Here is a 13,914-nt window from a genome sequence, read left to right on the forward strand (position 1 = left end):
GCAAGCGCTCAACCACTAAGCCATCTCTCCAGCCCTCATTCTTATTTTTAAAAATATTTTTACTGCTGGGCATGGTACCACATGCTTTTAATCCCAGCACTTGGGAGGTGGAGATAGGAGGACTGCTGTGAGTTTGAGGCCAGCCTGAGACTTTATAGTGAATTCCAAGTCAGCCTGGGCTACAGCCATACCATATGTGGGGGTGGGGGGAAAGACTGCTGAGCCATCAGATGTTGACATCATTTTTAGATTTACTTTTAATTAATACATTAATACTGTATTTATGGTACACATGGCATTTTGAGATACATACACATACACACACTGATTGCAGACTGGCTAACTCAACCTACTTAATATGTGTGGTGGTTTGATTCAGGTGTTCCCCATAAACTTATGTCCTCGGAATTCTAGGTCCCCAGCTGGTGTAATTTGGGAACTGGAGCCTCCTGGAGGTGATGTATTATTGGAGGCGGGCTTGCTTATGGATGTTATAGCCAGCTCCCCCTTGCCAGTGTTTGACACACTCTCCTGCTGCTATTGTCCACCTGATGTTGGCCAGAAGTGATGTCCACCCTCTGCTCCTGCCATCGTTTTCCCTGCCATCATGAAGCTTCTCCTCGTGTCTATAAGCCAAAATAAACCCTTTCGTTGCGTAAGTTGTTCTTGGTTTGCTGTTTTCTGCTAGCAATGAGATGATAACTGCAACAACATGCACTATTATTAATTTTTTGGCAGAACACTTAAAATCTATCCTCAGCATTTTTCAAATATATAATGTATTAATGGCAGCCACCATGTTGTACAATAATTCTCCTGAACTTAATCCTTCTAACACACATTTCATGTCCTTTCATTAACATCTTCTCAGGTTCTACTACTCAGCCTCTGGTAAACCAAACTTTATTATTTTTGCAAATTTAACTCTTTGAAGAATTTTATTAGAAAGAGAGAAAGATACTAAGTATGGGCACACCAGGTCCTGCTGATGCTGCAAATTTACTCGAGATGCACATGTTCGTTTCTGAACCTGTTTTTGTTTTTTTTTGTTTTGGTTTTTCGAGTTAGGGTCTCACTCTAGCCCAAGCTCACCTGGAATTCACTAGGAGTCTCAGGGTGGCCTCGAACTCACGGTGATCCTCCTATGTCTGCCTCCCAAGTGCTGGGATTAAAGGCATGTGCCACCACACCCGGCTTATGCACCTGTCTTTACGTGGGCACTGGTGAGTCAACCAGGGCCAGCAGGTTTTACAAGCGAGCATCTTTAACCACTGAGCCTTCTCTCCAGTCCTAAGGTTAACTTTTATTTATTTATTTATTTATTTGGAGAGAGAGGGACAGGGAGAAGAGAAAGAGGCAAAGAGAGAGAATGGGCATACCAGGTCAGCCTGGGCTAGAGTGAGACACTACCTTGAAACCAAAACAAAAAAACAAACAAACAAGTAAAAAAACCCTCACATTTATTTATTTGGACGTGTGAGAACATGTGTATGGGAGCACTAGGGCCGCTAGAAACTCTCAACAAACTCCAGGTGCCTGCATCACTTTGTGCATCTGGTTTTATGGGGCACTGTGGAATCAAACACAGGCTATCAGGCTTTACAAGCAAGCATCCCGACCACTGAGCAATCTCCCAGCCCAAGGAGATGATAGGATTTTAATTGTTCAAAAAGGAAAGGAGAACTGATAATGTATCTCAATGGTGTAGCAGTCCACAGCAGGCGTAAAGAAGATCCTGAGGCTGGAGAGAGGTCTTGGCAGTTAAGATGCTTGCATGCGAAGCCCAAGAAACCAAGTTCAATTCCCCAGCACCCACATAAGTCAGATGTACAATGTGGTGCGTGTGTCTGGAGCTGCAGTGGCTAGAGGTCCTTGTGTGCCTGTTCTCTCTCTCTCTCAAATAAACAAATACAATATAAAAAGAGAAAACTTAAGTAGGGTGTGGTGGTGCACACCTTTAATCCTAGCACTTGAGACACAGAGGTAGGATGATCAACATAAGTTCAAGGCCATCCTGAGACAACATAGTGAATTCCAGGTCAGCCTGGGCTAGAGTGAAATCCTACCTTGAAAAACCAAAAAAAAAAAAAATCTTGTTTAAAAAAAGGATGATGGGGCTGGAGAGATGGCTTAGCGGTTAAGCGCTTGCCTGTGAAGCCTAAGGACCCCTGTTCGAGGCTCGGTTCCCCAGGTCCCACGTTAGCCAGATGCACAAGGGGGCGCACGCGTCTGGAGTTCGTTTGCAGAGGCTGGAAGCCCTGGCGCGCCCATTCTCTCTCTCCCTCTATCTGTCTTTCTCTCTGTGTCTGTCACTCTCAAATAAATGAAGGAAGGAAGGAAGGGAGGGAGGGAGGGAGGGACGGAGGGAGGGAGGGATGGAGGGAGGGAGGGAGGGAGGAAGATGACCCTGGGAAATAATAACCCTCCCACTCAAAACAGGCAGGTACAAAGGCTGGAGAAATGGCTTAGTGGTTAAGGCACTTGCCTTCTAAGCCTAAGGGCCCAGGTTTGATTCCCCAGTAATCACATAAGCCAGATGCACAAGGTGGCGCATGCATCTGGGGTTCATTTGCAGTGGCTAGAGACCCTGGCATGCCCATTATTCCTCTCTCTCTCTCTCAAATAAATAAAAAGAAGGCATACATAAATATGGAAAGGGAAAAAATCTGGAATGAATATATAGTATCAGGAAACCAGTGTACTGGAGCTGAAAAGATGGCTCGGCAACTAAAGGCATCTGATTGAAAAGACTGCTGGCAGAGGTTCAGTTCCCAACAGATGCAGGAAAAAAAAAAAAGCGGGCAGGATCTGGTGTGCTTATGCAGTGGTAAGAGGCCCTGCCACGTGCTCATCTGTGCACACATATGTGCAAACAAATAAATTTAATAAAAGGAACCGAATGCAGTGACATAAACTTATGTTCTACACCACACATAAAACTAGTGCTGTTTCACTGAGAAGGCTTAGAAACAATGAAACTCTGCTTGGAATGACCATTCTAGGTCTTTGTTTCCTAAATATTCTGTTCAAAGGATTCAGACCTCACTGAAATTCCTTATCTAAGGACGGAGAGATGGCTTAGCAGTTAAGGCACTTGTCAGCAAAACCTAAGCACCTGGGTTTGATATCCCAGTACCAATGTAAGTCAGATGCACAAGGTGGCATGTCTGGCAATTGTATGCAGTGGCTATAGGCCCTGGTGCACACATTCTCTCCCTCCCTCCCATCTCTCTTTCAAATGCATATGTAAATAAAATCCAAAAAAAAAAAAAGCAAATATAAAATTAACCTGGAACATTTGTTGTCAAAAAGCAAGAAACAATCCAAAGAGTAATAGGGTGTTAAAGGCACTTGCTAGCAAAGCCTGACTGATGGTCTGGATTTGATTCCCCACTACCAATATAAAGCCAGATACACAAAGTGGCACGTGTCTGGACTTTGTTTGCAGTGTCAAGAGGCCCTCATGCTCATTTCCTCTCTCTCATTCTCTCTCCTTTTACTTGCAAATAAATAAATAAATAAAAATATTTAAGGTACTAAAGTCTATCTATGATATCTTATAAAAACAAACCAAAGGCTGGGTGTGGTGGTGCACACCTTTGATTCCAGTACTTGGGAGACAGAGGTAGGAGATAGGACCATGACCTCAAGGCCACCTGGTGACTACAGAATGAATTCCAACTCAAAGAAGGCTACAGTGAGACCCCACCTCAAAAAATCAAAACAGGGCTGGAGAGATGGCTTAGCAGTTAAAGTGTTTGCCTGCAAAGCTAAAGGACCCAGGTTTGATTTCCCAGGACCCACATTAGCCAGATGCACAAGGTGGCACATGTGTCTGGAGTTTGTTTGCAGTGGATGGAGGCCCTGGCATACCTATTCTTTCTCGCTCTCCCCCTCCCCTCTTTCTCTCTGTCAAATAAAAAAAAATAAAATATTAAAAAAAAAAAAAAAACCTGGGCATGGTGATTCTCCCCTTTAATACCAGCACTGGGGAGGACAGGTAGGAAGGTCACTGAGAGTTCAAGGCCACCCTGAGTCTAGATAGTGAATTCCAGGTCAGCCTGAGCTAGAGTGACACACTACCTTGAAAAGCCACACACACACACACACACACACACACACACACACACACACACGCAAGCAAACTGAACTTGTTTCATTCTGCCTGTATCTCTACACACAAGAGAAACTAGGGAAAGAGATTACATCCATTTGTCAAAGCTGATTACATGTGTGGTTGAACAGGAGATACTTTCAACTTTACCCTTACATACTTTTGTTTTGTTTAATAAAAAGCACATACTAATCTGAATAAAGTGGGGGGATGTCGTCTTAATACGTAACAATGAGTTTGACTCACAAAGATACAGATATAAACACTACTTCCTGGAGTAAAGGCAGACTTGTTATTACCTTTATTTCGCATTGGAATGGTCAGCAGAGCAAGATATGGCAACAGCTGAGTCTGCAGACAAAAAGCTGGGAGGCAGAAGTCAGAAAAAAGTGCTTTTGCAGCCAGGCAATTTTCTCGATACTGTAAAGAAAAGATAAAAAAAAAAATGGCTACATATATATCTTTGCCACCATACCTGCCCAAAGCTTACAATTATTTTACCTTTTTGTTTATTAGAAACCACTGAGGCTTATGTAAGGGTCGAAAACTTGATCCTCCTCCTTGACAATGAGCAAATCCCCGGGCTTTGTTGGAATGTATCACACCTCTTGTAGCTATAGATGTACTATATTCCCTGAGTAAAGAGCGTGTCTAACAAATGAGAAAAAAATGTGAAGTGGAGTTATAAAACAGTATTTATTATTGGTACTACTGACACACAAAAACGGCAGCCCATATTTAGTTACTCTGTATTCACTTTTCACCATCAGCAAAGCCCTAAAACCACTGCTTGAAAATTATTTGAAACAAATTCAACTGAGATCTAAGACTCAAGTGTATGTTTGTGGCACCTAGGAAATAGGACAGCAAAGCCTTACATTGTTTCTGTGCTGCTGTTGTGTTTTCAGACAGAGTGGTCTTAACTTGATTTCCCCTGCTTCAGCCTATTGAATACTGAGATTTAAAAGTCTATACCACCATGCTCAGTCTAAATTAATGATAATTACATCAGTGTCAGTTTTCTTGGGTATATGACATTACTATTAAGGTTTTCATAGAACAATGTCTTGGGGCTGGAGAGATGGCTCAGCAGTTAAAGGAACTTGCTTACAACACCTGTTGGCCCAGGTTAACTGCTCAGCGTTCAAATAACACCAGATGCAGTGGTGCACACGAGGCACACGTATCCATAAATATACATAAGTAAGTCATAAATAGAACATTATTTTTATTCATGATAAAAGCACGATGTTTGCAACTGTTTTCCAATTTTTCAACCAAAACCAAATACATAAATATACATAGGGAAATTAAGCAAATATGGAAATATAGAAAGCCTCTAGTGAAAAAAAGCTAAAGGCATATAGATTTTCAATGTACTGTTTTTTTCCATTTGCCTACAGGTTGGATATTTTCAAAATAGAAAAGTGCTGCGTGTGGTGGTGCACTCCTTTAATCCCAGTACTCAGGAGGCAGAAGTAGGAGGATCGCTTAGGGTTCAAGGCCACCCTGAGACTACATAGTGAATTCCAGGTCAGTCTGAGCTAGAGTGAGACCCAACATCAATAAACCAAAAAAAAAAAAAAAAAAAAGAAGCACTTATGAGGTAGAGATGGGAGGATTGCCATGAGTAAACTTTTTCTCAATTCTGAGGAAATACAAACACACAAAACACATAAGTCATATGGTCTTACATTCCAGTCACTATTGAGGATATCTGCAAAACTTAGAAATTCACTGGCTCTCATAAGATCATCCACTTCCATGAAGAAGTCTACGTAGTTTTGGTGAAGATATAAATTAAAATACTCTCCTGGCATGTGTGCCATTTCTACTATTTCCTAAAAAAGAGACATAAATATATCAATTTAGGTCCAAATGCAGTGATCAGACATTTATGCATATACACAATATACATTTGGTAAATAGTGCCAAGAGCTATTAAAGACCTTACCTCAGGTTGAACAAGTAACGTATCCCGTTCATGCTCTATCAAGTGAGATGGCAACCGAGGTGAGTTTAATTCTGTCAAAGGTGCTCCTACATAAAAAAAATCTGGAATTATGAAAAATCTGTCTTTGCAATTATATAGCATTTCTCATTTGAAGATTTTCAACACTTAAATATGTAATGTCAACATACCAAGCAAGCTATTAAAAATTAAACAAAAAAAAATCACAACAAATGAGTTTGCCTATTTTATTACTACTAGCAAGAACTAAAATTAGAATTTTGACACTTGGATTAAGGCTTTTCTAGACTTAAAATATACTTTTCAAAACACTCCCAATTTCATCTTTCTAGCTCTGGATTGCCTTCTTCCCAAGAGTCTTATCAACACGGAAGTCCACATTCTTAAATATCCTGTGTAGAAGAGGCTGCTTTCTGTCTAGGAGAGGGGAAATCAGGTAAGAATGTACACGGATGGGCAGAGAAAATGGCTCAGCAGTTAAAGAGGCTTGCGCCGGGAGTGGAGGCACACGCCTTTAATCCCAGCACTTGGGAGGCAGAGGTAGGAGGATTGCCATGAGTTTGAGGCCAGACTAGAACAACAATGAGTACCAGGTTAACCTGGGCTAAAGTGAGACCCTACCTCAAAAAGACAAAAACAAACAAACAAAAGACAATAGGAGTTTGGGGTTTTATGAAAACAAGGGACAGTTTGGGAGGCCAGAGATGGGAAGTAGGGGTAGAAAGATCAGTGAGAATAGGCAGGCAACAAAGAAGACAGAGGAAGGCAACCAACCTCTGATTGGGAGAAGTCAGTGAAGAGAAGACAAAGAAACTTTATACTTCCTTACAACTTACCCAGAACCCCAGTGTTCAGAACATAGTAAAGTCAGCTTGGGACTACCAACTGTTGCCACCAAGAGTCTAGATGGACTGATGATTTCAGGAACTATAATTTTAACAATTAATAGATATGGCCTACAAATTGCTGTTAGGCTTAACCTTGTTCAGTCAGAAACTTCTATGTCTGAGGGTCTAGTCAAACAGTAGCTAACTGGGGTCCTATCTCTTTCTTGTAACAAAACAAAATGTTTTTTTAAAACGTGATATGTGCCAGGCATGATGGCACTTGCCTTTAATCCCAACACTTGGGAAGCAGAGGTAGGAGGATCACCATGAGTTCAAGGCCACCCTGAGACTACATAGTGAATTACAGCTCAGCCTGGCCTAGAGTGAGACCCTACCTTGAGAAAAAAAAAAAAAGTGGTATGTTATTTCTATAGGAACACTGATACATAATAGAAGTGCATAAAGTTTCTTACTTTTACAATACAGAATTTTCCCCAAAGCTCTGAATAGAAAGAGAGAAGTATCTTTGCCACCAATAGCTTGGACCTCTTGATTTTCAAAAACATCAGGCTTTTTTCTTCGCTTAGATTTTGACAGTGCAGGATCTGATTTTAATGATGCTCCTTTCTTTCTTGGCCATAAGTTGTTCTCTCCTAAAATATATATATATTCAAATATTGATCATTAAGAATAAATATAATTAAATTAAAAATAATTTATGCTGGGCGTGGTGGCGCACGCCTTTAATCCCAGCACTTGGGAGGCAGAGGTAGGAGGATTGCTGTGAGTTTGAGGCCACCCTGAGACACCATAGTGAATTCCAGGTCAGCCTGGGCTAGACTGAGACACTACCTTGAAAAAGCAAAAAGAAAATAATAATAATAATAATAATAATAATTTATAGCCCAAGCATGGTGATGTACATCTTTAATCCCAGCACTTGGGAGGCAGACATAGGAGGATCACTGTGAGTTTGAGGCCACCTTGAGACTATAAAGTGAATTCCAGGTCAGCCTGGGCTACAGTGAAACCCTACCTTGAAAAATCAAATAACAGAAAACAAAAAACATGACAGCAGAGGGCTGGAGAGATGGCTTAGCGGTTAAGCACTTGCCTGTGAAGCCTAAGGACCTCAGTTCGAGGCTAATTTCCCCAGGACCCATGTCAGCCAGATGCATAAGGGGGCGCACACGTCTGGAGTTCGTTTGCAGTGGCTGGAAGCCCTGGCACGCCCATTCCCTCTCTATCTGTCTTTCTCTCCCTCTCTCTCTGTTACTTTCAAATAAATAAATAAAAAATGAACAAAAAAAAATTTTTAAATGACAGCAGAAAATCTCATCACATTATTCAGAATAATATAAAGCTTAAATTTTCTGGCATATTCCACTTCATATTTTCAAACAGTGGGGAACAAAGGCAACTAACATGACAGCAATTATATAACAACTACAAATTAAAATATCTAGTTTGAGCTGGAAATATAGCTCAACAGTAGAGGACTTTCCCAGCAAATGGAAGACCCTAAGTGTGAACCCCAGAACTGCATTAAAAAAAAATAAACTTAGTTTTGATTTCACTTCATGGATAATTTAATTAAAAGAAAATCACCTAGTATTACTAGCTTTTTTTTTTTTTTTTTTTTTTTTTTTGGTTTTTTTGAGGTAGGGTCTTGCTGTAGACCAGGCTGACCTGGAATTCACTCTGTAGTCTCAGGGTGGCATTGTACTCATGACAATCCTCCTACCTCTGCCTCCCAAGTGCTGGGATTAAAGACATGTGCCACCATGCCCGGCTTTATGAAGGTTTTTTTTCCAATTAATATTAAGTTTTTTTATTTTTTGGTTTTTGTCAGGGTAGGGTATCACTCTAGCCCAGGCTGACCTGAATTCACTCTGTAGCCTCAGGGTGGCCTTGAAATCATGGCGATCCTCCTAACTCTGTCCCCCAAGTGGGGCTGGAGGTGTTTTTTTTATACTATTTACCTTTTGAAGAGAAAAACTGAAGGCTGTTTATTGCACTTCTAATATCACCAGAGCATCCTTGACAGAGCAACTCTAGAGAAGTTTTCTCAGGGACAGTAATTCTTCCTCCATTCTAAAATGAGAAAATTAAGTTAAAAAACAAAATAATTGTTACACTTGGGCTAGAGTGAGAACCCTACCTTGAAAAATTAAAGAAAAAAAAGATGTGTTTCTGTATTACATAAAGAGTCTATCAATTTACCAAATTATTTGTACTGCAAATGGGCACCCATTCTCTCTCTGCTTCTTTCTCTCCCTCTCAACTTAATAAATAAAAAATATTTTTTAAAAAAGAAAAAAAAAATCTTTATGAAAGCTTTTAGTCTTCCCAAATCCTAAACTTTGTCAAGAATTTTATCAAGAATCTTCCCAGACTATCATATGTATCTATAAGTACATCTAGTATCAAAGTATATGCAAATGTGCAGACTAACAATTTAAATTTAGATAGGATTATATGCATTATTCTATGACTTGAATCTCTTCTTTGTAAATCTCTTTCTTAATACCATCTGTAGTGATTTATGTCAGTAGTTTTTTTATTTTATTACATTTTATTATGTATATTTTTTATTTTATTAAAATCTATTTTATCATATATGTTTGTTTGTTTTTCAAGATAGGGTCTCACTCTGGCCCAGGGTGACCCGGAATTCACTATGGAGTCTCAGGGTAGCCTTGAACTCATGGTGATCCTCCTACCTCGGCCTCCCGAGAGTGCTGGGATTAAAGGTGTGCTCCACCACTCCCAGCAATGTATTTTTTTTTTTAATTTATGAGAGAGAGAGAAAGAGAAAGATGCACACAGAGAGTGCCAGGGTCTCTAGCCACTGCAGTCGAACTCCAGATGCATGTGCCCCCTTGTACATCTGGCTAATGTGGGTCCTGGAGAGTCCAACCAGGATCCTTTGGCTTTGTAGGTAAACATCTTAACTGTTAAGCCATTTCTCCAGCCCATTCCATTTTATTTTTAAAATTGTTATGAAGCTAGGCATGGTGACACATGCTTTTAAACCTAGCACTTGGGGGGCAGAGGTAGGAGGACTGCCATGAGTTTAAGGCCACCCTGAGATTACATAGTGAATTCCAGGTTAACCAGGGCTACAGCAAGAACCTACTTCAAAAAAAAAAACAAAAAGAAAATGTTATGAAAATACTTTTAACTGATAGTCTCCTTAACAGGGGTATTTCTAGTTTTTGATACACAAATTTTAGCTTTGATGTAGTATTAGTTATTGAAACCATAATGTTGCACAAGCTAGTCAAGACCTCTGTAGTTAGCTACAGCCTCAGGCTATATCCACTCTTTTACACCCCCCCACACACACAGCCTGCCAATATATACATCTGTATCAGCAGAGGGTCCCGTGAACTACAATCCATCTAATATTTCTGCAGCTCTCCCAGTTTACACACTGAATAAGTAGGGCTTTCCGCAGCTCCAATGTAAGCTTAAATTAATCACACTTACCTTACTAGCTTCGATAGTCACTATTCGATTAAGATATTTCATCATAATTGTTGGTGCCACAGGATTGAAACTGAAAATTATTAAGAAAGAGATGAGTTACATGATGAAAAATATTACATTTGGGGCTGGAGAGATGCTCAGTTGTTAAGCCTGACAGCCTGGGCTCAATCCCTCAGTGTCCATGTAAACCCTGATGCACAAAGTAACACCTTTGTCTGGCATTTGCTGCAGTGGCCATTCTTTCTCTCATGTTCTCCCCCTCTCCTTGCAAATAAAGTATTAAAAGAAAAAAAAAAATACAGGGCTGGAACGATGGCATAGTGGTTAAGGCATTTGCCTGCAAAGCCAAAAGAACCTGGTTCGATTCTCCGGGACCCACATAAGCCAGATGCACAAGGTGACGCATGTATCTAGAGTTCGTTTGAGGTGGCTGGAGGCCCTGGTACACCCATTCTCTCTATCTCTCTGCCTCTTTCTCTCTCAAACAAACAAATAAATAAATAATAAAATATACTTAAAAAGAAAAGAAAAATACAACATCTATGTGAACATTATGAACAGAAATCTCTTTCTTACCTAATGGCTGAAATAGAACACTCTTCCTGAATTTCTTTGGGAAACAGTAGCCTCTGATTATTATCTCCACTTACACTGTCAGAGATGATGAATATAAGAGGACAACGGCCAACTTGCACATACTTCCTAAAGAAACAAAATACAGTAATGGTGAACATAAGCCTTTTGGCATTTATTATAATTTTACTTATACTGGTGAACAATATTCTTTTCTATGGTGATGGATATCAATGCCAGATCCTTGCTCATGTTAAGCAAGTGTTCTACAACATTCAGCTAGAATCATAATCTCTAATAAAGTTCTAAAAGCATAGTGGCACCCGCCTTTAATTTCAGCACTCAGGAGGCATAGGTAGAATTGTCATGAGTTTGAGACCAGTGTGGGACTACATAGTAAATTCTAGGTCAGCCTGCTAGAGTGAGACCCTGCCTTAGAAAAGAAAAATAAAATAATTAGAATAATGTTTACTGTTTTTCACTAACACTTACCTTAGAATGTCATGCAAAGTACGAGATTCTCGATAAACTTGGTTAGGTAAATCCTATTAAGAATAAAAGACAGATATTAGTTCAGTTGTATTCCACTGCATGTTTATTTCTAAATTCATGTTTATCAAGGAAGAAAATTATTTAATTTATATTAACAACAATTTTAAGAAAAATTAAAAAGAAATGTGGGGCTGGAAAGACGGCTTAGTGGTTAAAGAGCTTGCCTGTAAAACCAAAGGACTCAGGTTCTATTCCCTAGGACACATGGAAGCTAGATGCGTAAAATGGCACATGCATTTGGAGTTCATTTGCAGCAGCCTGAGGCCCTAGTGCACTTACTCTATCTTCCTCTTTCCCTCTCTCTCAAATAAAATAAACAAAAACAAAGAGAGATGTAAGCCGGACATAGGTTAACCTAGGTCAGAGCAAAACCCTATCTTGAAAAACCAAAAAAAAACAAAAAAAGAAATAACTGATAGTAATTAATAGATTCCATTTCTTTACCAGTTACAGTATATATACTTTATTTGTTTATATTCAAGGTGCAGTTTCACTCTAACCCAAGCTGACCTCAAACTCATGTTCCATTTTTCTTTTCATCTTACTTATTTACTTGAGAAAGAGAATATGAGATACATCAGAACCTCTTGCCACTGCAAATAAACTCCAGACACATGTGCTACTTCATGCATCTTGCCTTATGTGGGTCAGAACCCAGGCCAAAACACTTTGCAAGCAAGCACTTTTAACCACTGAGCCTCTTCCCATCCCCCTGATCTTGAACTCATGCTGATCCTCCTGCTTCAGCTGGAATTAAAGGTGTATGCCACCATACAGTGACTCTATTTTCATTGAGAAGTAATTTTCCAGCTTTACTTTGCTATGCTCTACACAAGTCACTACATTTTAAAAACCCTGGAGAGATACTTAGCTATTAAGGAGCTTGCCTGCAAAGCTAAAGGACCCAGGTTCGATCCCCCAGGACCCACATAAGCCAGATGCACAAGGTGGTGCATGCGTCTGGAGTTTGTTTTTGGCAGCGGGAGTACATGGTGCCACCCTCTCTCAAATAAATAAATAAATAAAAAATTTAAAAACACGGGCATGGTAGCGCATGTCTTTAATCCCAGCATTCAGGAGATAGAGGTAGGAGAATCACCGTTAAGATCATCTGAGAATACAGAGTGAATTCCAGGTCAGCCTGGGCTACAGTGAGACCCTACCTCAAAAAATAAAATAATAATAATAGTTAATTAAAATTTTTTTAAAAATCAGCCAGATGTGGTGGCACATGCTGGTAGGAAATTGCTGAAGAGGCAGAGGGAGGCGGATGAGGAGTTCAAGGCCAGCCTGGGCTAAAAATTAAATAATAACAAAAATGAAAATAAAAACCTCTTACCATACACTTAGTCTTAATGTTAACCTGTAGCTATTCTATTTATGTTTTAGGTTTCGACCACCACAAAGCCTTTATACTTTGCTATGACAAAACTACTACTAGTACTAAGGTAGAGATTAACAGTAACATATCTCACAATTATGTGCCCAATACCTATAACAGGATTATAAAGGTTGCCCTTACTTCAACCAGAATGATCTTTTTGTCAGTTGTCAGATCATCTCCAAGCATTTGCAGTTTGTTATACTTTGTTGCTCTTAGTAGAAATTCTTTGAAGCCTGCTATCTGAGATTGATATGAAAACATATGGAAGTTTGATTCTGAAAACAAACACATTTTTCACTTTTATTTTAAAATTACAGAGACATTTATTTTACACACAAGTAATAAACCCACTTATGCATACATGATGCAGCTTACAATACTGGACTTATTTTGGATACTATCTTAAAATTATGTGAAATCATTCAAATTTAAAATAAAATATTCAGCTGGACCCAGGTGTGGTGGCACATGCCTCTCATCACAGCACTCAGGAGGCAGAGGTAGGAGGACCACTGTGAATTTGAGGCCACCCTGAGAATACAGAGTGAATTCCAGGTCAGCCTGGGCTAGAGAGAGACCCTACCTTGAAACAAAACAAAACAAAACCAAAAAATAAATACATAAAATAAAATTATAAAATATTCATTCCTGGCACCAGGAGGCCAAGATAGGAGGAATGCTGAGTTCAAGGCCATCCTGACACTAGAAAGTGAATTACAGGTCAGCCTGGGCTAGAGTGAGACCCTACCTCAAAAAACAAATGAACAACAAAAAAGAAACCCAAGTATCAGGTTTAAGGTGCTTGCCTGCAAACCTAAGAACCCAGGGTCACAGGTTCAATTCCCCAGAACCCACGTAAGCCAGACGCACATGGTGGCTCATGCATCTGGAGTTTGTTTGCAGTGGATAGAGTCCCTAGCATGATCATTCTATCTGCCTCTTTCTCTCTCAATTAAAAAAAAAAAAAACCACAACCAAATGTCCGTATGGACAAGTACTT

At 39.8% G+C, this 13,914-nt stretch overlaps 1 protein-coding gene across 2 annotated transcripts in view; it reads right to left on the reverse strand.

Moving 5' to 3' along the window:
- Positions 1–13,914, reverse strand: part of Rad17 (RAD17 checkpoint clamp loader component) — a 31,938-nt gene that overhangs the window by 2,980 nt on the left and 15,044 nt on the right. For both annotated transcript variants that reach the window (XM_045134458.1, XM_045134459.1), the window contains exons 6-15: positions 13,053–13,189; positions 11,471–11,523; positions 10,982–11,107; positions 10,406–10,475; positions 8,896–9,007; positions 7,387–7,566; positions 6,069–6,154; positions 5,809–5,955; positions 4,616–4,765; positions 4,414–4,534 (exon numbers count right to left, since the gene is read on the reverse strand). In XM_045134458.1, coding sequence (XP_044990393.1) covers positions 4,414–4,534; positions 4,616–4,765; positions 5,809–5,955; positions 6,069–6,154; positions 7,387–7,566; positions 8,896–9,007; positions 10,406–10,475; positions 10,982–11,107; positions 11,471–11,523; positions 13,053–13,189 — 1,182 coding nt within the window. The remainder of the gene's footprint in view (positions 1–4,413; positions 4,535–4,615; positions 4,766–5,808; positions 5,956–6,068; positions 6,155–7,386; positions 7,567–8,895; positions 9,008–10,405; positions 10,476–10,981; positions 11,108–11,470; positions 11,524–13,052; positions 13,190–13,914) is intronic.

This window comes from Jaculus jaculus, chromosome 14, assembly GCF_020740685.1.
Source record: "Jaculus jaculus isolate mJacJac1 chromosome 14, mJacJac1.mat.Y.cur, whole genome shotgun sequence".
Classification (NCBI taxonomy): Eukaryota; Metazoa; Chordata; class Mammalia; order Rodentia; family Dipodidae; genus Jaculus; species Jaculus jaculus.